The 23,716-nt window shown below is 34.0% G+C and overlaps 4 protein-coding genes across 6 annotated transcripts; 1 reads left to right on the top strand and 3 right to left on the bottom strand.

Moving 5' to 3' along the window:
• Window positions 1–1,298: 1,298 nt before the first annotated feature.
• On the bottom strand, window positions 1,299–1,886 carry LOC131621655 (uncharacterized). The gene has a single exon (XM_058892683.1). The coding sequence runs from the start codon at window positions 1,884–1,886 to the stop codon at window positions 1,299–1,301; it is 588 nt and encodes a 195-aa protein (XP_058748666.1).
• Window positions 1,887–8,511: 6,625 nt separating this feature from the next.
• LOC131621595 (non-specific lipid transfer protein GPI-anchored 5-like) lies at window positions 8,512–9,741 on the bottom strand. The gene is made up of 3 exons (XM_058892636.1): window positions 9,321–9,741; window positions 9,173–9,238; window positions 8,512–9,083 (listed from the first exon to the last, which is right to left on the bottom strand). The coding sequence occupies exons 1-3, from the start codon at window positions 9,661–9,663 to the stop codon at window positions 8,932–8,934; spliced, it is 561 nt and encodes a 186-aa protein (XP_058748619.1). The 5' UTR covers window positions 9,664–9,741; the 3' UTR covers window positions 8,512–8,931.
• An 8,912-nt stretch (window positions 9,742–18,653) lies between these two features.
• LOC131621654 (non-specific lipid transfer protein GPI-anchored 16-like) lies at window positions 18,654–19,450 on the top strand. The gene is made up of 2 exons (XM_058892682.1): window positions 18,654–19,104; window positions 19,218–19,450. Exons 1-2 carry the CDS (start codon window positions 18,654–18,656, stop codon window positions 19,448–19,450), a joined length of 684 nt encoding a protein of 227 aa, XP_058748665.1.
• A 472-nt stretch (window positions 19,451–19,922) lies between these two features.
• Window positions 19,923–23,529, bottom strand: LOC131621709 (type I inositol polyphosphate 5-phosphatase 4-like). Of its 3 annotated transcripts, XM_058892748.1 has the most exons (13): window positions 23,322–23,529; window positions 23,127–23,190; window positions 22,926–23,013; window positions 22,544–22,612; window positions 22,364–22,451; window positions 22,159–22,263; window positions 21,445–22,063; window positions 21,166–21,359; window positions 20,981–21,089; window positions 20,735–20,883; window positions 20,307–20,641; window positions 20,145–20,219; window positions 19,923–20,054 (listed from the first exon to the last, which is right to left on the bottom strand). In XM_058892748.1, the coding sequence occupies exons 2-11, from the start codon at window positions 23,154–23,156 to the stop codon at window positions 20,404–20,406; spliced, it is 1,689 nt and encodes a 562-aa protein (XP_058748731.1). In that variant the 5' UTR covers window positions 23,157–23,190; window positions 23,322–23,529; the 3' UTR covers window positions 19,923–20,054; window positions 20,145–20,219; window positions 20,307–20,403. The 3 variants fall into 3 exon arrangements, with proteins under 3 accessions (XP_058748731.1, XP_058748732.1, XP_058748733.1); XM_058892749.1 differs by lacking the exon at window positions 23,322–23,529 and having other exon boundaries at window positions 22,544–22,685; window positions 23,127–23,148; XM_058892750.1 differs by lacking the exons at window positions 19,923–20,054; window positions 20,145–20,219 and having other exon boundaries at window positions 20,503–20,641; window positions 20,977–21,089.
• Window positions 23,530–23,716: the final 187 nt, after the last annotated feature.

The following is a 23,716-nucleotide window of genomic DNA, read 5'->3' as shown; positions in this document are numbered from 1 at the left end:
GCACCATGTTAAGTATGGTTTGGTTCTTTCTTTCTGCTACTCCATTTTGTTGTGGCGATCTTGGCACAGTCAGTGGACGACGGATTCCATGGTCTTCACAATATTTATTGAACTCATTTGAAGTGAACTCCCCTCCTCGATCAGATCTCATGGCCTTAATGAAAATACCACTTTCTTTCTCCACAAGGGCTTTGAACTTCTTAAAATTTTCAATAAAGAGGAGAAAGTACTTACTCTTACCAAAAGAGTTGGGTTTGATTGGTCCACAAACATCTGTGTGTATGAGCTCTAGAGGCTTTGTGGCTCTTGATGTTGATTCCTTTGAAAAGCTTTTTCGGAATTGCTTCCCAATTAGACATCCTTCGCAGAGTTGGTCTGGGTGGTTGATGCTAGGCAAGCCTCTCACCATCTCCTTCTTTGCAAAACGTTCTAGACCATCGAAGTTGAGATGCCAAAATCGTAGATGCCATAGCCATGAAGAATCGGTATAGCAAGCCTTGAGACACTTTGCCACATCATTTTGAATGTTCAAAAGGAACATTCTATTCTTTGACATAGGCAACTTAGCAATCAAGTTATGTCTACAATCTCTTAAGAAAAGACTATGTTCTTTCAAGGTGATGTCATAGCCTCTCTAATAATTGCCCCAAGCTCAAAATATTATTCTTCATGTTAGGGACATAATAGACATTGGATATGAACTGATGACTACCATTCTTCAAGCGTATGGGAATTTTACCTTTGCCTTTGACGGGTATCTTTGAGTTATCTCCAAATGAGACATCGCCAGTTTCCGCTTCATTGATCTCTACAAACATGCTTCGATCGCCGCACATGTGGTTGCTTGCACCAGTGTCAAGGTACCACTTGTTTCTTTTCTCTTCAACTTGGTTTTGACATGCGAGTAGCAAAGTTTCTTCTTCTCCACCTTTTTCTTCTACAAAGTTAGCTTTCTCTTCAACCTTCTTCGAGAATCTACACTCGGATGCATAGTGACCAATCTTGTTGCAGTTGAAGCACTTGATTTGTGATTTTTCGTACCTTGACCATGAATTTCCTCTTCCACGACCATTTGTCGCTTGTGGATTTCAACTTATTTCTCCATTGTTGAAGTTGTTAGAGTAGTTGTTATAACCTCCTCTTCCTTCTCCTCCACGTCCTCGTCGATGTCCACGATCTTGGCCACAACCTCGTCCTCTTTGGCTCTTGTAGTTTACATAGTTTGCTTCCTTTATGTTGAGTTGTAGTAGTTGCTCTATAGCGTCCTTTTGTTTAGTTTTTCTCTTTTGTTTTTCTTCTTATGCTTGTAAGGAACCCATGAGTTGCTCAATGGTCATGGTCTTTAAATCCTTGTTTTCTTCAATGTTGGTAACAATGAAGTCAAAACTTGGATTTAAAGTGCGAAGTATTTTCTCCATGACTTTCACATCATCAACATCTTCACCATTTCTTTTAAGTTGATTGACTACGGCCAATACTCGAGAAAAATAATCAGAAATTGACTCAGACTCCTCCATAAACAAACGTTCAAAGTCACCTCTAATAGTTTGAAGACGAATCTTTTTTACCTGCTCAACTCCTTTGTTGCAAGTTTGAAGCTTGTCCCATGCTTCTTTGGTCGTCGTTGCGTTGGATATCTTCTCAAAAGTATCTTCATCCACCGATTGATAAATGCAGAAGAGAGCTTTCTTGTCTCTCTTTCTTGACTCCTTCAATGTATCTTTTGCACCTTGGCTTAGTGAGGCTTCATCTTGCTCCTTGAAGCCTTTCTCAACGACATCCCACACATCTTGAGATCCTAGTAGCGCCTTCATCTTGATACTCCAATTATCATAGTTGTTCTTTGTGAGCATCGACATTTGAAAAGGGAAACCTCCATTTGCCATCTTTTGAGGATCTTGAAGCTCTGGTACCACTTTGTTGGAATTAAGGTTGTTTTTGTGTGTAGGACAAGTGTTTAGAAATATTGGAGGCTTGAATAGAAACTTGATAGGTAGGAGAATTCTTTATGGAAGAGAAAACTTTGTATTTTGCTTGATGCAAATGTGTAGGATTACATCTCTATTTATACTACTCTAAGGAGAACTCTAGACACACTAATTCTAGAGAGTTCTCAACTCTAAAGATTCAAAGAGTATTCTAGAGAATTTTACAACTATAAGAAATATCTAGACATTCCAAACACTACAAGAATTCTCTAGAAACACTACCCAAAATCTAAGCCCAAAATACCAGATAATAAATAGGCCCAAATCAAGTTTAATATTTCAACAGAATATGCTTCAATATCTGTTTTTTAACTGCACTCGTCTTGAAAACTTGACTCTTAATGAATGTAATTTCAAATTTGACTTAAAAATAACTAGTACATCATTGCTTCATTTGAACATTATCTGCGAGCTTATTATTCTGAAGAAAATTAATATTGATATCATTGCATCAAATCTCTCCTCAATTGAATATTCTTCGACCGGTGTCTCTAAACTTGTATTACACAATGAATATTAAGTCTCATAAGTTATCCAAGTTTAGCTACAGCTGTAGTCATATTTCTAATCTTGTTGAGTTTTCTGGACTAAAGAATGTGACAACAATTGTGTTGGATAGACTCGGTGAAGGTGACGTCATAACTGATTTGTTTTCTAATTGTCTCCAACTGGAACATGCCACCATTAACCTGTGTCGGTTCGCATGTGGTTTCAAAATCATCAGTGCAAAGTTGCGCCATTTGAGCATAGTTTGTTGTTACCATTCAAAAGGTCGTTCTTGTAAGATGGATATTCATGCTTTGAATCTCTCATCCTTTGAATTTAGATGTTTCACATGGATGAGGAGCATAGTTTCTCTAGAGGCTCCAAAGTTATTGAAGGTTTTTTGGGATGCAGGTTTCAACAAGATAAATATATATAAGTTATAACTTTGCTACAATTGCAAGATTAAATCAGGTTGAGAATTTCACTATGCATACGAACCTTTCTCAGGTTAGGAATTTCCCTATGCATATCAGTCTTTCAGAGGTGAGTCACTCTAAACCCATACATGCTACTTGATGTTTATGTTTTTGTCAATTAATTGCTTTTAAATATTACTGGGATAAACAGATATCCGAGTTAATGAAGGAATATTTGGATCAATATCAAAATCTTAGACAATTGGAATTATATATTGTTGGAGCTTATAATCCTAATATGGACTACTTTTGGATTTTACATCTTGCAATGGCTTCTCAGCATCTCCAAAAACTTTCTCTAACAGTGAGTTATTCAACCCTTTAGTTTTTTGTTGCTCATTTTTTAATATGTTACAGTTTACTATTTTTATGAATAATATTTTTCTAAATCAATCTTATTAAATTAATTTTTTTTTTCCAATAAATTGATGAAAGGAGTACCAAAAGTTCTCACAAAAAGAACAATGAAACAGGCCTCAGCTAAGTCTGGTGGATATCAACTGGAAAGTACCACCAATCATATAAACTAACCAAATCATCATACATTTATCCTTGAACTTTCTTTCTTTCAATTATCTAAGAACTTCTCAATAGTTTCCTTTTTTAAAATTTACATTGTGTTTGAAATTTATTTTTGTTACTATCATAAAATAAATAGATAATTTTGCAGATATAATCACATTTAGATAGCTTAATATGCTTAATAACTAATGGATGTAACTTTTCTTAGCTTCCAAATTAAATTTTCAGAATTAATTGCTAATCTTTATGTGTATTATAGATTATAGAAATTGGAATGTAGAATTTAATTCAATTGGAAAAGGGCATAAAATAGATATGTACTTTCACTTTTAGAGTCATAATGTAAATTTCATTGAATGTGTAACATAGGTGCAAAGATATTTCAATTTTGTTGAAATTTCCACAATTAATTTCAACCTTCTCAAGAACACATCAAACAAGTCTATTTTAATATCATGTGTTTATACATTTAAAATTATCTGAAATAAGCTAGTGGTTTGACTTTTGTAAAACATAGTAAATAACATCTTATTTCAACATGTTTTATATGTCTGATGGAATTTTAATACTATGATTATTATTCAATTTTCAGATTAGAAATGCAGATATGGAAATATCACATATAAATGGTTAGATATCAAGACAAAGAAGGAAATATGTTGGATTTTTTTATAAAGATTTAAAATACATGGAGTTAGATTTTCTCCGTAAATGTAAATGAGTTAACTAGTCATCTATTTAGGGGTGCAACTTTCCTTCAGAAATTACATTCAGTCATCTATTGAGGAGTGCAATTTTATTTAAACAGATTACTTTCACTTCTTATAACAATTTCTTTATAAGGTGGTTGAAGATGGAAATGGCTTCGATTGTTGTTATTGGTTTGAACAAAATCTCGTTAGTTGGTTCAGTGGTGATTGGCCCTAAACTTGGTAGGAAGGACCACGGTTCGATCCCCCGCAACTACGATCGAGAGTGGCTGTTTGGTAAAAATAGTGGTTGACTGATTAGCTAGCTTATGACTGATGACTGATGACTTATAGCTTATAGCGGATGGTTGAGACTGATAGCTTATAAGCTCATTGAATTGTTTGATAAAATTAACGGTTCAATTAACTTATAAATGTAAAATGACATAAAAGATATTTAATATATAATTATTTTATTTTAAATTAAAATAAATTATAAGGGTTAAAAATGGATTTTAATTAAAATAATAAGGATAAAAAAGGAAGAAAAAGTAATAAGCTATAAGACATAAGCTAAAAGCTATTTGAAATAGCGTCTGAAAAATAAGCTATAAGTTAGTAAAATAAACTATAAACTCGTGATGAAAAGACCGTTACCAAACGAGTCTAAATTATCATATGAGCTTATAAGACACAAGACATAAGCTATAAGCTCGAAAGCATGTCTTACCAAACAGAGTCTGTATACTATTATGTATCTTATTTTCTAAAATATGTGTATATATCGACTGATCTATAAAATTTTATAGGTTTTTTTTAATAGCATAGGTCTAGTCTATTTAATTAAATAGACTTTAAATAAACTTAACCTTGTTATTAAATATGTAAGACCAAACCAAACTTAAATACGATAGGTTATAGGTCCATGTAGGATAACCTGAAATATTCTCATCTTTAATTGCAATTTATTAAAAGATCTGAGTCAATCTACAAATGAAAATTATCCTTATGATGAATTCAATGAATTCAATGAGTTGCTTTATCTTTAATGGTTTGCCTTCGATCAATAACTGAAATCAAACAAGGAAAAATAAAACAAGTTTGTATAATAAACCCTAGAGAGACAAAAAAGATGAGTGAAATCGAAATATCCTCCCGTTTCACACCTTCAGGTATCGGAGTTAGAACACAAACGTGTTCTAGGCCAATATGAAGATGTCGTTGGAAACTATCCAGGGTATGCTTAGTCGGAACCACTCGTTCGACGCGTTTTTTGGACTCTTCGTGGATAATTTTTGTAAAGTTCCCACAGAAGAACCAGTCTGGAAATGGAGGACTTAAAGCCACACCTAAGTCAGCACTGGGCAGTCGAGGGAATTTTGGAGGGTACATGTTAAGAGCCATTTCATAACGTTGTTCAGGACGAACATATGAAGGAAATTTCAGACTCTCCAATTTTTTAGAAAAATTTTCGTGTAAGGTAAAAGTTGTTTCGCCAATGGTTCGACTAAGATCACCTGGCCTGTAGGAAATTTCGAAGTATTTTTGAAACGCTTGAATTTCCTTGATATGCGTCGAAGTACCTTTTTTGAAGCGCTCATGCGTAGAAGCGAAAGCTGCAGTTAGTTCTTTCGAGAGAGTAGGAACATCAAAGATCTCTTTGTTGTAATAACTGGACCACCGTGTAGAGAATTCTTGGGTACAGTGGAAATAGACTCTGAAGGAGATGGGTGTAAGAGAGGTGATCCCAATATATCTAGCAGTCCGGGATTCGAAGCTTTCTTCAGTTGAAAACAAAGTGAAGGCACAGATGGCTCTTCTTCTCTTACATAGGTTTTGGCTTGATTTGAATAAGGCTAAACTGTCTCGAAACCAAATTAGGTTGATAGCTCAAGAGACCATAATGGCTCTTCGAAGTCCTCAGTCTATGAGATAACATTTTAGGGGTCAAGAATGCCTCCCAAATAGTCGTGGATTCAGCTTGCTGATCTGGCAGATGAGCAGGGAACTCTCGAGTAAACCATTATGGGCCTATCTTCCTTTCAGCAAAAGGAGCCATCGAAGGGCTAAAATGATAACGTTTAGCGAACATCTTCATATAAGCTCGAAAGGCTTCAGGTAGTTGTCCTCCTTCATCCTGAGGGGTCAAGTAAGCCAGTCTTGTTCCTTCGATTGTTCGGTCCTTGATAGCTTCTTAATTTTCTTCAACCAAACATTTCTTTGGTAATTCAGATTCGAAGGTGGCATTTAACCACAACTGTAGTAGCCAAAAGGGTCCAGCGAATAAAAGGGGGGTTCCAGTTTTGTAAGCTTTCAAAAGGTCCGCAGATTCGCCAAGACACTCATAAAGATACCCAAGAATCATCTGGCTTAGGTCAAGTTTCCTACCAGAATTGAGTTGATTCGCCATGGCAAGGTATCTTTTCGCCACTTGTAGCGATCTTGAACAGAATACGCATCTCGACAGCCAGAGCGCCAGGAAGGCGATGTGTTATTCATCGGAGACATTAACGTTATCCTTGTTATGATGTTTCGTAGTAAAGAGGGTGTAGTTGAGTTTTTTGTTGAAGAAAATTTAAAATCTTTGAACAGATTTTTTGAAGAGAAGACATTAGGAGATTTTTCTGGAGAAAGCAAGAAGAAAGGTTTTGAAAGTGACAAGGATCACTATTTATAGGGACGAAAGTTAATCTCTCAAAATTATGAAAATTTATGGTTTAAAGTTAGTGGGACACGCGTTCGACGCTGATTGATTGTCCAGGCGGTTGCACAGTTTGTAGCCTCACTCCTACTTATTGGGAGCAATGATTACCTTGATGGCGCACGTCTTGATGAGACGTTTGAAAAGAAACGTCATAATTATAATGACGCCATTAAGTTTCGGAAGATCAAAAGCTTAAAGCAGTCGAAATCTATAGTGGCAAGAAATGCCTATTTCTGCATCTCATTCATAATAGACATTTATTGGGGGCAATTTGTTAGCTGGAGATTTCGACGACCAAAATAAAGTTGTTAGACTGTATGTTTCGAAGAGAAAATAAGAGAGAGTCATGCAAAGATATTTCTTAGAATCCCTTCGAATGAGTTTTTTTCTTTGTATTGAGTTGAAGCTTCTACTGGAACGTCTTCGAGATGTTTAAAGCAAGGATTGAAGATATTTTTCAAAATGTTTCGAAGGGTATACGCATTTTAAATAAGTCACGGGGATCGCATTTCGAAGGCTTCGGGTGGAAATATTTGAATTTCGAAGTAATTCGTTTAGCCAAAAGGACGCATGGAAGCAACGTGGCATTTCGTTAGGAAAAGACCGTTAGGGTCGAATTAGTCTAAATAAGAGTCTTTTTATGTTGAAAAGTGTGTTGATTTTGTACAAAATTACTCAAAATTGCTCAAGTATCAAGTGTGAGAGAAAGAGTTTGCTGAGAATGTACGTGTAACACCATTGTCATTCTAATATTGTTTTCGTTTTAGTAGTGCAAGTCATTTACATACTTTTCGTCAAGTTATGTCTTTTATATTTACAGTCGAAATCCTTTAAGTCTTTCTTTAAATTTTGTTGTTGCATATCCCATTGCCTTTACACCAATTGTAAATTCGAGTGCTTTTTTTAGAATATAGTCAAAAAGATGAATTTAATCACTAAGACAAAATCACTTAGCCACCATGTCCTACGATCAATCTAGTCGATCATGTATGTTACCAAAAATATACAAAAGAATTGAGAGGACTAACGGTTGTTTATCAGAAATCACTGTAAACAGTCATAAAGAATCATATTAAAAAAAAAAAAAAGATTTAACAGAAATTCACATAGATATAGAAGGGATACTCACATGTTTGTTCACGACCACCATTTCAAAAATAGATAATATATGATAACTTTGTAAATATTTTTTGAGTTTTAAGATATGCTTTAATAAACCATAGAGACTTAGGTAGAGGCTTATCTCATCTAAACTTATGTATTCCGAAAAAAAAAAAATTATCTTGTCAATCAAGTTAAACAAAACCTAAAAGGTAGGCTATGGTTTGTAAATTTAAAAAGTTCCCTAAATTGTGGATCTCGTAAAAGTTGACTGCTTAAGAATTTTCTTGGACTGGTTTGCTTCTCTTTTTTTTCTCCCTAATGTCATTTCACAAAAAATTTATAGCATTTTTAAACATGATTATGGGTCCACTTATTTTATCTTTAAAAATGATTTTTATAGAAAACTATTTGAAATGATTTTTTTTATATTAAAAAAAATATCTAAGATAATATTTTTAAAATAAATATTTAAACTAATTTTTTTTTTGAATTTTTTCTTTAAAAAAATTTAACACTACAAAAATTATTTTTACCAAAAAACTGAAACATACCTCTGTGTTGTGCTTATTGATTTCTTGTTTCACATGTTGGTTGTGGTCTAACATGAAGAAGTTTTATGATTTTACTAATGAGATAACATAGGCCAGCCATTGAGTTTCTAAAGCTGCTAACCTTTGAATTTAATTCAAGCATACATGTTTTCTGATTTCTAATTACATAACTAGTGTAACAGGTTTTGTAATGCTTTTTTGTCGAGTTTATCTCGTTATCTTGTGTAACAGATTTTGAGAACCCTTAGTTTTCCATCTAATATATCTTTCTTACACAAAAAAAAACATAACTAGTGTGACTTTTATCATATGACTTGGTTAATGTGTTAGGGAGAAAAACAAAGGGTGTACTTAAAATAAGTAGAATTTAGACAATACTAATAAGGTTTACAAAAACATGCACGATGCAACCTAAGTAGTGGTCATGAATATGAATGTGAACTTTGCAAAGATAACCAGAACAAGCAAAGAACATTGTAATTTTCCAGAACTTGATGATGTTCTATAAGACGACGATGAGCCTCGAATACTTCCAGTTGTTCCAGTAGTTGATGAAAAACTCCCTATACCAAAATAGCATCAAATTGATTACATCTATTCAGCAAGAAAACTTTTTGTTCAAGTTTTTAAGAATTTGTTTTTAATTTGATACCTGAAGGAGAATTCGGAATGTTGGAAATAGAAACACCTGCCGGAGGAGAAGAAGAAGAAGCTGAGCCTGAAATTACAATAAGGAATTAAGTTTTCGAGAAACAGACATACAGATAGACAGATAAACAGATATATTTAATAACTCGTACCGTTGCAAGTGTTGATAGGAGGTGTTTGGATATTACAAGCAGTTGGAAGAGCCAAAGCGCGAGTTTGATTGATGTTAAAACTGGCAGCAATAGACGAAGCAGCACCGCCGTTAACAACCTCGCATAGACACTGTGGCTGTGACCCCATAACAGAAGCAAGCTGTGAGCAACAACCGGAGGAAGGACTGGAAGTTTGTTCGGTGATGTAGTCAAGGCATGGAGAAAGACTTATGAACACATTGGTGCAACTTGAGTCCGTTTGTGCCACGGTGACACCCCACAGAGACACTACAACAAAGAACATGCTTAGCACTAGCAGCATCTCATTGCTTCTGAATGCCATTGTTTTAAGATGTTATGACAATAATGTTGTTGATCAAATGTTATTATTTAAATGCTGAGTTTGTTGGTTTCTTTGTTTTTATTTTGGGTGGAAAAGTCACTAGAGAATTGCTTGTAGCGACAAAAAGAAAGTGTGAATTAAAGTGTGAGAGCACTTTTTTGCTTTTCATTTACATTAGATTCTTAACAAAGAATTTATCTGGAACTTTGCGAATTTATATGTCCTCTCTTTTATGTTTCTTATCTTTTTTATTTTATAATATATGTAAGATAAAAAAAATAAGATATATAAAGAGCTATAAAGTGTCGCATAAGATGTTTAAGACTGTTTAAGTAACATAGCTATAATGAAAAATCATATGAATGACTTTAATAATGCATCTTCTTTTCATGATGGGTTTTACTTTTGAGATTGAATTGGGATCAAATTAGTGTTGATATGCAATGTTCATGCTTTTAGTGCTACAATTATGGAGTAAGTTACTAAAAGGGGATTAAACTCTGAATGCATATATATGCTTAGCAGCGAAGGCATGTTTTTTTTAAAGCATGTCCCGTCTAATATGCAATACTTTCTTTATTCGAACAACTTTTGGGTTTACACACACACGCCAAAGAATACCAGGAAAAGGACAAAACAGTATTTTTAGTTCATCCAATTATAGGATTTTTGTGTTAATTGTTGGAAGAAAATGGTTTGAATTTGATTTTTTTAAAATTTTAACATGATTATTTTAATATATGACATTAATTTATTGGACCATTTTTAGCATGAAAATTTGAACTTCAATTATCGACATAAAAAGTGTAAGAAAAGAGTGAAAATGTTAAATACGAGATTACAAGATTAAAATTTCGACATATTGATCATTTTGTTTAAGGTGTTGAGTTCAACTCGCTTACCAGGTGTCGTGAGACTTAGCCTATTCTTGAGTCCAAGGATTATATGACCTAGAAATCCACTAAGTTTGGTTTGGAGGAGTCTTAGGAAAAGATCCACAAGATTAGAATCACTCTTTCTTCAAAATATGTCCAGAATCTCGAAAAAGGTTTGTAATGACTTGACGTACTCGGCATGGGTATTTAGAAGACTTGAAAATGTTCTCGACGGAAGCAGTTAAGAGATTTAAGAGCAGTTATAGACTTGGGTAGCCATTTAGAAGCAGTTCAAAGACTAAGGACACGCGAAAGCAGAGGAGAGAACATAGATCCACGTGATAAGATACATGTCGAGTTCTAGAGTGGTAACTGTTATCGACGCTTATTGATATTTAGTATATAAGTTGATTTCATTCATGTAATCAAGGTTCGCAAATTTTATCATTAATCCTTATAGAACTCGAGTATCCAAGTCACAGAGAGAAAATAGTTTGTGAGGAAACATGTATGAATCTGCATCCCTTTTGTAATTCTTTAATCAAATCATTCTATCTTACTTTTATTTTTAGTCTTTGTTTATTTTGTCCCATTGAACAATCATATATTGTTCATATTAGAATTTCTATCCAATTTCTCTATATTCAAACATCAACACTCAAGCACAAACACGTTTCTTCAAAATAATTTGCACAAGTTGTCCATAGAATTTTTTCGAGTTTACTTCCTTAAGTGAACTAAAACTTAAGCATAATTATACTAGGGATCCTTTAAGTTATTTTATTGTAATAAGTTGGTCCCTTAAGATTTTTTTGTAACAATTTGATCTTTTAAGTTAACAAATGTGTGCACATTTACCATTTTTTACCCTTTTTTTCAGTCTTTGATTAAACCAATCACCCAAAAATCCAAAATACATAAAGTTGCAACAAAATGCATATATTATTAGCATCCTAAATACATAAAGTAGCATCAAAAAACTATAAAGTTATAACCTAATTCAACCAAAAAAATTTTAAAGAATCAAGTTGTTACAAAAAAAACTTAAAGGACCAACCTATTAAAAAAAACTTAAAGGACCAACTTATTACAATAAAATAATTTAAAGGACCACTAGTGTAATTATGCCTAAAACTTATTATTTGATTTACTGGAAAGACCAATAAACAAATTAACACACCTTGTGGTACCCATTTGTGCAAAAAAAATTAACTTCTGCAGAAAAGTGTTGTGTCTTTTTTGTTGTTTTATTCTTCTTACATGAAATGTCTTCAATTGTTGAGTGTTTATGCGTCTGAGGAGTGGTAAAACTCTTGCTGAGATGATTCGTCCAACGTTGAAAAAGCCTCCCCCTCTCTAGAACAATGCTCCAAACATAGAAGAACAATTAATCGAATTGATTGTGGGAAATGCAGGAACTTCAACAAGCGTTAGAATAACCTCTACTAATATAAGCCAAATGTCAATTTCGACGATATTACCAGAAGTGGCGGTTTACCTACCACATTCAGCGAGTATTCCAACTACTCCAGGGCCACACAAACGATTATAGGAGACCCTTTTATCCCAATATTTACGCTACCTTGGTAGTAGTGAATATCATTATGGCATGCCAACTATAATGATGGTAGACCTACAAACTAATACATCGGCATATGCAGATAATACAATGTCTATTGTGTCGCCTCTTAATTCATACTTAGCGTCAGGATCTGCTATAAGCAACCCTAGTCGAATGGTACAACCACAAGGAGGTTTAGGCTATATCCCTCAAGTTATGCCACCCTTAACCACTAGTTCCCTCGTGTCTGTGAGACGGCAAATGGATGAAACTAACCATGATACGGTGAATATGCTTATACAATAGATTGGTATTATGTTTAATCCGTCGATCCAAAACACAAATCATAGCTACCAACAATTGGCCCATCAAATGGGTCGAATTGGTGATTTGTTTTGTGCTCCCCAAGCGCCTATTTGACCTATCCCTCAAATCCAAAATGTTAGGCTAGTTCAAAATTTAGGACTACCAAACAATGAAGGGATTCTTAATAATCAAGGGCAACAAGTTATGCCTCAACCCGTCAAACAGCCCATACCCAGAGTAGTCGAAGCAAACATATGTTAAGATGGTTCAGAGGTAGGATTGGTCAATAGAAATCAAGATGCAGACCAATATTTTAGGAGATTCCAAGAAATATATAATGGAACTTCCATAAAAATAGGCGGGATTGTCATCATACTGATAGGTGACCCTCCTCATAAATGATAAGTACATCTATAGTCGGTTTAGTATGTGCAGATTTCCCATGTTTAAGTGTTTGTTCTCTCGAATGAGGGTCAATCTTCCTGTCAATAACTTTAAAGTTGAAGTTCTTAATCATCTCAAAAAATTTCCTTCACAACTGCGTCCCATAAGTTTGGTGTATATGAAGGTTTTTTAGTACCAGTATGGGTACAAGAACAACTTGCATACATTGGATTTGTTCTGTCATATGTTCTACGTATTGACGAGGTTTACTAGTCTAGGCCATCCTTAAATATTGATATCCTTGAAGCAAGGTCATAAATTTTGTTGAAGTGTACATGGATAACATCAAAAACTTTAAGAATAAATATTACTTCGTCGCCCCTAGGGGTGTTCAAAATCAAACCGGTCCAATAGAAAACCACAAAACCAAACCAAACCAAACTGAAACAGCAAAAAATTACATTTGGTTCGGATGTGTTTGGGCCATTTTTTAACAAATTGCGCGGTTCAATTTGGTTTGCGGTTTGTATTTTACAAACCGAATCAAACCGCATTATGTTACAAGCCCCCTAATTTCAATTAACTTATATCCAACCCAAACTCAAACCTATTATGCCTTAGCCTTAGGATTATGAATGATTTTCTCTTCCTCATACTTAAGGTTTCAATTTAAGTCTTCTCAAATCTCTCCTAGTGGTATTGCACTTTCTTCTCATATTATTTTCTAGTCTTTCATCTCTTATGTTCTTTCTTTTTCATCTTATTATTTTTATTATACTGTTCTCTCTTTCAATTACGTTATTAAATTTCCTCTTCTTATCTAATCGCATCTCTTCTGCTCTTTCTTTTTCAACTTCTCTAATATTTCATTTCCACATTTTTTTCTATTTCATTATAATGCTTTTGATATTATGTTATGCTACTATTTTATGTTTTTTATTCCATTTTTATCTAATATTATTTTTGTATAATAAATGGAAAGTTGTTATCCAAATATCATGAATTTTGTTGTTATTTGATAACACATAAATGACTAAATACAAAGTTATGTTGTCATCAATATGTGTATGTATGGCTCAATATATTTTTGTAAAAAAAAACGAACTAACCGAACCAATCCAAACCGCATTGGTTTGGTTTGGTTCAGTTTTATTTCTAAAAGTCAACAAAACCGCACACTTTTTTCTCTTGCGGTTCGGATATTTTTATGTCAAAACTGCCCAAACCACGCCGCGAACACCCTTAGTCATCCCATTAACCTTACTGCACATAAAACTCACTGCGAGATTCCAACAGGGGCACTTGATGAAGAAGATAGGGTGCCATGTAGATAAGGATTGAAATAATTTTGAATCCACGATGTATGAAGGTAATTCTTTCAAAATTCATATGATTTTGGAGAGAGAGGTAGGCGGATCTATAGAGCACCACACTCCCCTTTCGCAACCTAAGTACGAAGACAAGTTCAAGAAATGGTGGTCTCATAACCACTTTATTCATGGCCCAAGGACATAAATTTACAAAAAGGTCAACCTCTCCTAAGAGTAATATAGCTTTAAGCGAACCCTTTTGAGGTTCTAGGGCGCCTTAAAATGTACAAGGGAAGTTGATCATGAGGGTGCTAACCCACCCAAAAAGAAACCTTAATATGTTAACATTTGCCTTTTGCTCAAAGCGAGCAACAAAAATCAAAATAACGAAATTTTTGGTGATAAGTGTTTCCATCCTCTATCCTTGTTGTTTTATTTTTCTATTTTTTTTTTGCTATTATTTTGTGATGAAATACATTCCTAATTTCTTGTAGATGGTATGGATAAACTAAATATGGTAATGATCACGAAGAAGGGATAAACATCCACTTTGTCCCCGTATGTGGTACTTGTAACGTCTGGTGGCATTATTGCTAGAGACACCTTAGAATAGAGGTCCCAATGGATATGGATGCTAGTGTAAAGGAAGAAGATACCAAGAAGAAGGGACGTGGATCGAAAAAGGTGAATTCTAGGAATAAGGTTGATGGAGTTAAAAAGGTTGATACAAAGGTGGTTTCCAAGCCTATTGATAAGAAAGCTAATGCTTGAATGTCCTCAAGTGAATTGGGTCATAGGACGAGGTCAAACAAGGCTCTAAAGATTGGTTGATACAAAGGTGGTTTCCCTAGATAAACTAGTTCTATGGGAAATGATTGTTTATGTTTTTCATAAGCACTCACCCATTTCTAGCTTCCTCTCGCCTTCGTGAACAAAAGGCACCAGGCTATGAGGGATTTTAAGCACTTCGTCCCTGAATTTGAATCTAAATATTTGACCAAGTTGAATAGGACGGCTACCTATGAAATGATTGTGGAGACACTTTATCACATGAAAAGACTTGTTAATATCAATTCTTTGATAGTTGTTGATAAGGATGAAGTATTGGCCTTGGGGAAGCTATGCAAGGAGTGGAACATTTAAATAAAGGGATTGGAGACTGCCAACTCAAATAGATCGAAGGCCTTCAAAGATCTCGACACGACCAAGAAGTTGACCAAGGAATACTATGAGATGCAAGCCAACTATGATGAGCATTCCAATAAGTTGTTCACTCTTTCTGAGTTAAAGGAAAAAATGATTGAGTTTTATGACCTTACTAGAAAGCAAAGAAAATATATTGGCGATAAAGAGGTTGCCCTCAAAAAGCTTCAAGAAATTTTGGTGGCTAAAGATAATGCTCTCTCAATGGCTAATAAAGCTCTTGCCAAAGTCTGAGAAGCTATGAAGGATAAGGAAGATACTCCAAATAAAGCTCAAGAAGCTCTGAGCATTGAGAAAGATGTTACCAAAGAAACCTTGAAAATGGTTGGGATAGAGTGAATGCGCTTAGATATGAAACCCAAGAAACAATGAGTCGTTTGAGAATGGTCTGAAACATATTGAAGATGGTTGGGATAGAGTGAGTGTGCTTAGATTAGTGTCTTTGTGTATACGCTGCCTACTCGTTTGATGTTTGATTTGGTGTCTTTGTCTTTTGTTTGAGGTTTGTTTCTTTGGTTTTTCCCTTTATTGAAAATTTAACTTTGTGCCCCTACAATTAGCACTATTATACCCTACAATTTTTAAAAAAAATATCAATTTTACCCTTTAATATTTCTAACCATTTTATCATTTCAATTTTACTATTTATAAAAAAATCAGAAAATTGCACCCCTACGCATGTAAACCGGAACACTTTTTGAAAGTATTTCGGTAAAGAAATTGTCATAACGGAGCACTTTTTGAAAGTGTTCCGGTATGAAAAAAATAGTTAATTCGTCAAAATTTTCACTTTTCTTGCAAAATTATTTTTCATTCCGGAACTCTCTGGCAAAGTCTTCCGATATGCAAAATAAAAGTTAAAACTGACTACCTGAACTCTTTTGCAAAGTCTTCCGGTAAACAAAATAAAAAATCGACTACCGAAACTCTTTTGCAAAGTCTTCCGGTATACAAAATAAAAGTTAAAAATGACTACCGAAACTCTTTTACAAAATAAAACTCTTTTGCAAAGTCTTCCAAAACGCAAAATAAAACTTGAAAAATGTAAAATAAAAAAAATAAAAAAAAGACTACCGGAACTCTTTTACAAAATCTTTTGGTATTTAAAATAAAAGTTAAAAAAATAAAATAATTCATTAATTAAAAAAACACAAGGGCAAAATTGATATTTTACATAAAATGTAGGGGTGTGAGAATAAATATACAGGTACAAAGTAAAATTTTCCCATTTATTGTGCCACTATCATCACCAGGTCCGGCCCTGCACAATTGCAGGTGCGCTACAGTACTGGATTTCAAATTCAAGTGGTTCAATTTTTTTTTATAATTTGATTAAAAAATATTTTTAAAATAAAAATATTAAAAACTTAAAATTTATAATTTAAATAATATTTTAAATTTTTTTAATGTTTCATTTGGTTAACATATAATTATATTTTTATATTTTAGATGTGTTATTTTTAATGATTAAAATTATATATATTTTTAAAAATTTATTCTCAGTTTTAAAATTAAAACAGAATCTTTAAAGAGAAAAGGGGTGATGCACTGACACTGTAAAATATTTTTACACTGTCAACCAATCATCACCCATGTATCTAATTAAACAACTTTTTTATTTAAAAAAAGTTAATGACATGGAACATTTATGATTTTTTATTGGATGACAGTGTAAAACTATTTTACACTGTCAGTGCACTACCTTTTAACTCATCTTTAAATTGATTGGGTCGGCTTTGACCACGTACAAGGTTTAATTCCAGAATGAAAGGTGTAAGCTTCGCCTTTCATTTAAATCAATAACAAGGAGATGTCATAATGAAAATCTCGTTTATTAATTATAACATGTAGAAATAAAGTAGAAAAAAAACTTAGTTGTAGTAGCGTTTAAGCTTGACCGTGTTCCACATTCTTATAATGAGTTTTCCGTGGAAGATCTCTATTGAATATGATCCCTTGTAAGTGCAAGTTTGAGTCATGTATATCCCTCTCGGTTTGATGCCAACTAGCCTTTCTCGATTTGTAATTGTCTCTGATTTGTTCAACGTGAAGTGCAGAAAAACGTTAGATGCGTAACAATGTTCTAAATGTAATGAGCAATGTGCTAGTGAATGGAACATCCATAAAAAGGTTCATTTGATTATTATTATTATTATTATTATTGATTGACACACCCTTATTGAATTGGGCCTATATATGGAGTCAAACTCCATAGACTATTAGCCAACCCAAAACAAAATACATAAGCTGTTAAAATTATAAATAACTAATTTTAAATTTATAAAGACTTGTATAAACCAATATATATATATATATATATATATATATATATATATATATATATATATATATATATATATATATATATATATATATATATATATATATATATATATATATATAGAGAAGGGATCATTTGACACCGGTGTCAAAGTATTAATTTTGACACCAAATCCTACCCCTTTATTCTTAACAATTCAAAGGTTAGGATACATTCACTTATAACTAACACATGAGTTTTTTAAGGAAATATATCCTAACCTTTGAATTGTTAAGAATAAAGGGGTAGGATTTGGTGTCAAAATTAATACTTTGACACCGGTGTCAAATGATCCCTTCTCATATATATATATATATATATATATATATATATATATATATATATATATATATATATATATATATATATATATATATATATATATATATATATATATATATATATGCCGTTAGTAAAATTAGGGGAGGCAAAACGGATTCGGTCCGCAGAGAAAGTTTGTTTTGCCTGGATTTTTTTGTAGGGCGGGACAAGGTTTTAGGCCCGCCCTCTTTAATGTGTCCGTCCCGTCCCGCTCTGTTTTTTTGCGGGCTTTTGCGGGCGTGAGTTTTTTCATACAATTTTACTATTTTTAGGCCTAAAAAGCCTAATGTTCGCAGGCTTTCCCCGCCCCGCCCTCACTTTTTGTGGGCGGGGTAAGGTTTTAGACCCGCACTCTCAAATATGTCTGCTCCGCCCCCATTTTTCGCGGGCAGGCATGCCAGATAGCCACCCTAAGTAAAATCAAATAATGTTATAATTGTAGTGATCAAAATCATATTTCAACCTTAATACAAAATCATCTTGCCCTTATCTTCATATTTAATTTCAATTCTTATTTGGCATTTCATTTTTCTATGAGCATCATGAAACATATTATGAAGTTTATCTCTAACAAATGTGACAAACTCTATTCTAGCCAACTATACCTAACTATAACTCAAGAAATTAACATGAAAACTCTTCCACTGAAAAAACCAAAGTAGTTGAACTCCTTCCTCATATATTCAAATCTACCACTTCTCTTCCAAAATATGATCCAACCATTACACTATATATCAATCATAATCCTTACCTCAATTCAACCAAAACATAAACCATTGAATTGTTTTCAAATGGCATTGATATCATTAATCTTTCTAATTATAATCTCTTCATTAAATTTAATCAATGGACAGATTAGTTCATCTTCATGCACATCCTCTATGATTAGCAGCACTTTCACTCCTTGTGCTAACATAATTACAGGAAGTACTAATAATGGTTTAGTACCATCAAGTACTTGTTGTGAATCATTAAGATCTTTGATTAGTACTAATATGGATTGTGCTTGTCTTGTCATGTCTTCCAATTCTCCTTTTTATCAAGTTCTTGCTATGTCTCTTACACAAGCATGTAACATTATTAATGGAGGTTCTGTTCAGTGCAAAGGTGTGAATTCTCCAATTTCAGCTCCAAGTGCTCCCACTCCCTTAAGCCCTCAAGGTAGTACTAAACTTTGAATTACATGCTTAAGGTTTTTATAAAATATTTGGCTCAATTCCAAGATTAATACTCTTTTTTAGATTAAAATTTAATCTAATGTGACTTTGGAACAGATTCAAAAACTTTGGATGTAGATGACAAACACGTATATGAGAATCTGCAGTTGGCAGAGGCAGGAGAACTGGCACCATCATCAGCACCGATAGAAGCAGAAGCGCCGTCTAAAACTTCAAGAATTATACCAGTTTTGACTCCTCTTCCTCAATCAGCGTCTTCTCCATCTTATTATTCACCTTCTGCATTATTCATAGGCATAGCAGTAGTATTGGTTTTTGGCTTCCATTAAATTGTTAATGTGCAGCAGCGTTCATGTTCATATACCGATGTTATGCGTGCAGCTGGTTGCTTTGTGTTCATGTTTTCTGCCTTTTGAGCTCTGATTATATATACTGATACACTTTAATAATGGTTACAAACTTATATGGATAGGTCACAATTCAAAAATGTTTGATCTTGAGTGAATTTTATTAGCTTTTCGCATAAGCGTGATCTTTGCTTAATATGAAAAAAGAACTTGCTTTACATTTTGTACATCATCTCAATTTTTCACCCCTTGTGAACCAAACAAAAAACAGTTATTTCTCTCCCTTTCCTTCCCTCCTTTTGAACCAAAGAGACTCTTGGTCGCGTACTCGAAAGTTGCCACCAAATCCCTGCAAAAATCAATAAGCGAGAAACGTAATTCTCTCATAATGATAAAGTAAAACTGGTGATTGTCATTCTTTACTAAGTTTTAGTATGAGTCAAGTTTAATTACATTATCTCATTATAAAGAATTCTGATGCAATTTTCTTTGAATCGAATCACATAGCCTTCTCCCGCCCTTTAATCAGATTGTGAGCTGCAGATATTCTTTCTCAATAGGTGTTGACAATCGATAAACTCTGCAGCTGCAACATCGAACCATGGACAAGTTTTAGCACTTCGGCAAACAAAAATTATAGAGAAGCTAAGAAAAGGAAAGTGGACAAACGGAAAACCTTCGTAGGGTCTTTGAGGATATCAGAAATGTCTTGGTCACCGTTGCAGCTACCATTCCTCGTAGCATTGCCTATCTGCAAGAGTTTGAATTTTTTATAAGCCAGATGCAAATCAAAAGAGAAACTATCGATGGTTTTTTTACTGATACTGAGGTGGATTACCTTGTGTAACAAAACATTTGATGTTTCAGTTGAAGTTCCGTCATTTAGTCGAGTTGAACTCAGAGAAAGAGAATTAAATTTACATGTGTATTATACATCAATAGAAATGGAAATCAGTGTAGCCATAACCGTGTGAACGTGAATGCGGCAATAACTCTTCTACTTCAATTCTGGAATTCGAACAAATAGAGCCTTTCTTTACTTGGTTACTGTTAATAGACTCAACTTTTGCCAAGAATATGCTACAAACTGGCCTATGATCAGAGAATCTCGACTCGCCACGAACGTAAGATAATTGTTGTAAGCCACTTCCATACCACAAGATACGATCACACCTTCACGAATAGATTATTTTATTTTATTAGATCTATATAAATAACTTGTTTCAAAATAACGACATTTTTCACTTCATCGAGAAAGAATAGTACCATGCTGGAGTTCTTCTCTTTTGTTTCGAGCGTCTGTCATCACCTGCATAACTGTCGGAATTGTTTGAATACTTATATGTGGGAGGAAAATATATTTTCCCTTCACTCCATCCTGTAAAGACTCGACCTTGCCGCTTCTCTATACACAGCTGAAGGAAAAAGCTATCACATTGTCAGGTAAAATCTTAAAAGTAACCGATATAGGAAAGAAGCATCGTAGTTATTTGGGGTGATAAACTAACATGCCTGGTCATTCTTCAACAAAGTCTTCCAATCATGCATCTCAACAAGAGCTTTTGCTCCTCGGTACGAAAGAGCTATCCGATAATTTAAATCCCCCAGCCAAATTATTCGGCTACACCAAATGAACCAATGCAAAATTACGACTTAGTTGCTAATAAATTATGAGTAGAGATGGATGAGGGACATACTCATGTTCAAGAATTGTCTGAGGAGAATTCACATCATTCGTGTCATGGACCTGTGGAAACCTTGTCTTTCGGAGAATCTCCATTACATCTGAATTTCTTCTTAGCTCGTCACCATCCCTTTGACCGGAAGTCAGATGGCTACAGACGAAGCAAAAACTTGTTTCGCGCAATGACATACTAATTGAAATTGAACCCTGGAAAAATCCAAGAAAATGAGATTGTCTCTTTCCCTAGTACATAATAAAAACTCTAGTATTAAAAATAAATTCACAAATGTACCTTGTTTCCAAGATATCCCATCAATCCTCTTCCAACGCACGACACTTTCATGTTACGAACATCATCTCTGATATCACTTTTCACCCAAACGGTTAGAAATACACCTACCATTTGCTTACTAGCAACCAAACAGTATCTTGAGTTTCCTATCGGTCTGTCACTCTCCTCCATAGGTAAACAACCTCCATTTGACATTGGCGAAAAATCTGTTGTAATCGGTGAGTCGCCGCCTCCGTTTTCGTCATCTGACGATCCCCATCGACAATTGGTGTCATAGTCACTTGTTCTGTGACCGGATATCATCCTATCACAGACACTGAGACGTCGATCAAGGCAAGATTGTGGGAGCGGCATGTCGTTATCCATTCTCATACTACGACTCATGGCTTGGAAGGATCTCCGATGGAAGAACGAGGTTGCCTTTTGTCTCATCGATCCTTCAAAATCAGCATCTTGCTCCACAATAGGAGCGGGAATAGGAGATGGAGTATGGTATCCACCACTTGTTCCCGGAAGGTTGTTCAGTGTCTTCCTTATAAGAGCCAGCCATTTTTTCGCAGGACCATTGTCTTCTGTTCCCAAAACATTACCGGCATTAAGAGGCACAATTTCTTGAAACCTGTGTCCCAGTAAACACAAAAATATAACGCATTCCAAACCTTTTCCAAATTATACATTATGATGATAAAAAACATTATATAATCCCTAAATTACCCAAGAACGTAGATATCAGCAGGCGGAGAAATGTGAAGCCAATCTTCGAGACTTAAATAACTCGGAGGCGACTTCCCTGCCACATTCCAAGTAGCAACAAAGATTCTGGATTCGAAAGAGGGAAAAAGTTAAATCAATAGAAATAAAATTCTTAAACTTCATTATAATCGCAACAAACGGAGTTATTTAAGTAATCAAAACATACCTATAATTACATACATCGGTAACCTGAGCTTCATCAAGGTAATTCTTACCTCTTTGCATTCTATCTATGTACCTTCTACTTGATCTCTCTATGTATTGAAATGGTGATTAAACATACAAAATTAGTAGGAGTTTGAGAAATATGAAGGTAGTGATAGTGATAGTGACAGTGATGCTGAACCTGTTTTGCTTTTCTTGATAGAACATGCCTCCATTTCTGAGTAGTTGCTTCTATACTCTTCATCAACAACTTAAAAAGGAAAAACCATATAAAGTTAATAAAAGTGGTGAAATTTGCATCTTTCCATGGTTAATTTACTGTCCTATTCAATCAAACACAACAAAATGAACAAAATTAGTATTAGCACAAAAAGGGTTGAAAATTGAAATGAAGTCATATAAGAAGAAAACAACAAAGGCTAGATCTTGTGTTACAAATAGAATACCCTTAATTGAAATAAACAAAAAGTTCATATTTTTTCAACCAAGATTTCAAATCCAATAACCCCAAATTATATTAAAATCATGAGATTAAAAAAAAAAGTGATTAATTAATCAATCACCTTGAGAAATGATATCATCTGCTTGAAAGTCCTCCGATTTGCTCTTGATATTGAACCATTTTTTTACCAATGTTTTTGGCCAAGAAAGCTTCACCAACAAAAAAAAAACTATAAGCAATTCCAATAATCACTTAATACAAAAAAAATAGATAAATGAAAGTGAAATAGAATAAGCATTTTTCAACAAACAAAAAAAAAAACCTTGCTTTTCTTCAAATTCTCATCTCTCATTGTTGAGACAAGTTAATCTATCAAAATATCATTCCTGCTTCAACAAAATAAGAAAATATCTTAAATGGCCAACAATGTTTGAGACTTTAAGGAAGACAATGCAGAAGAAAACATGAGAGAGAGAGAGGGGGGAGAGAGAGAGAGAGAGGGGGGGAGAAAACGAACCTTGTTGTGAGTAATGAGTCGTACAGAGGTAAAGCAGGGAATTTGAAGGGGAATAAAGTGCAGGCAGGAGAGGTAAGGTTGGTTCAGTATGGAGGGGTTTCCTTTATCTGCAAATTCAAAGACTTCGTTAAGAAACACAAAAAGAGACAGAGTGCAATGGTTACATTGGTAATGGTAACCCACTCACATAACCCAACATAACATTGTCTTTAATCTTTATGCAACCACAAAAACTATATGATTTATTTCTAATTAACTTTCAAGTAAAAAGAGGATTCTTATTGTCCAAAAAAAACAAACAAAATTTGAGCTTCCACTATGACGAATCGTTTGGGTGCTACCCGAGTTCGATTCTTGGTGAAAACAAGACTTGACCACTCTATTGTCTACCACAA

The sequence above is a fragment of the Vicia villosa genome, unplaced genomic scaffold, assembly GCF_029867415.1.
Source record: "Vicia villosa cultivar HV-30 ecotype Madison, WI unplaced genomic scaffold, Vvil1.0 ctg.000010F_1_1, whole genome shotgun sequence".
Classification (NCBI taxonomy): domain Eukaryota; kingdom Viridiplantae; phylum Streptophyta; class Magnoliopsida; order Fabales; family Fabaceae; genus Vicia; species Vicia villosa.
Note: the sequence above shows the minus strand (reverse complement) of the source record. Positions and strands in the feature narration are given on the sequence as shown.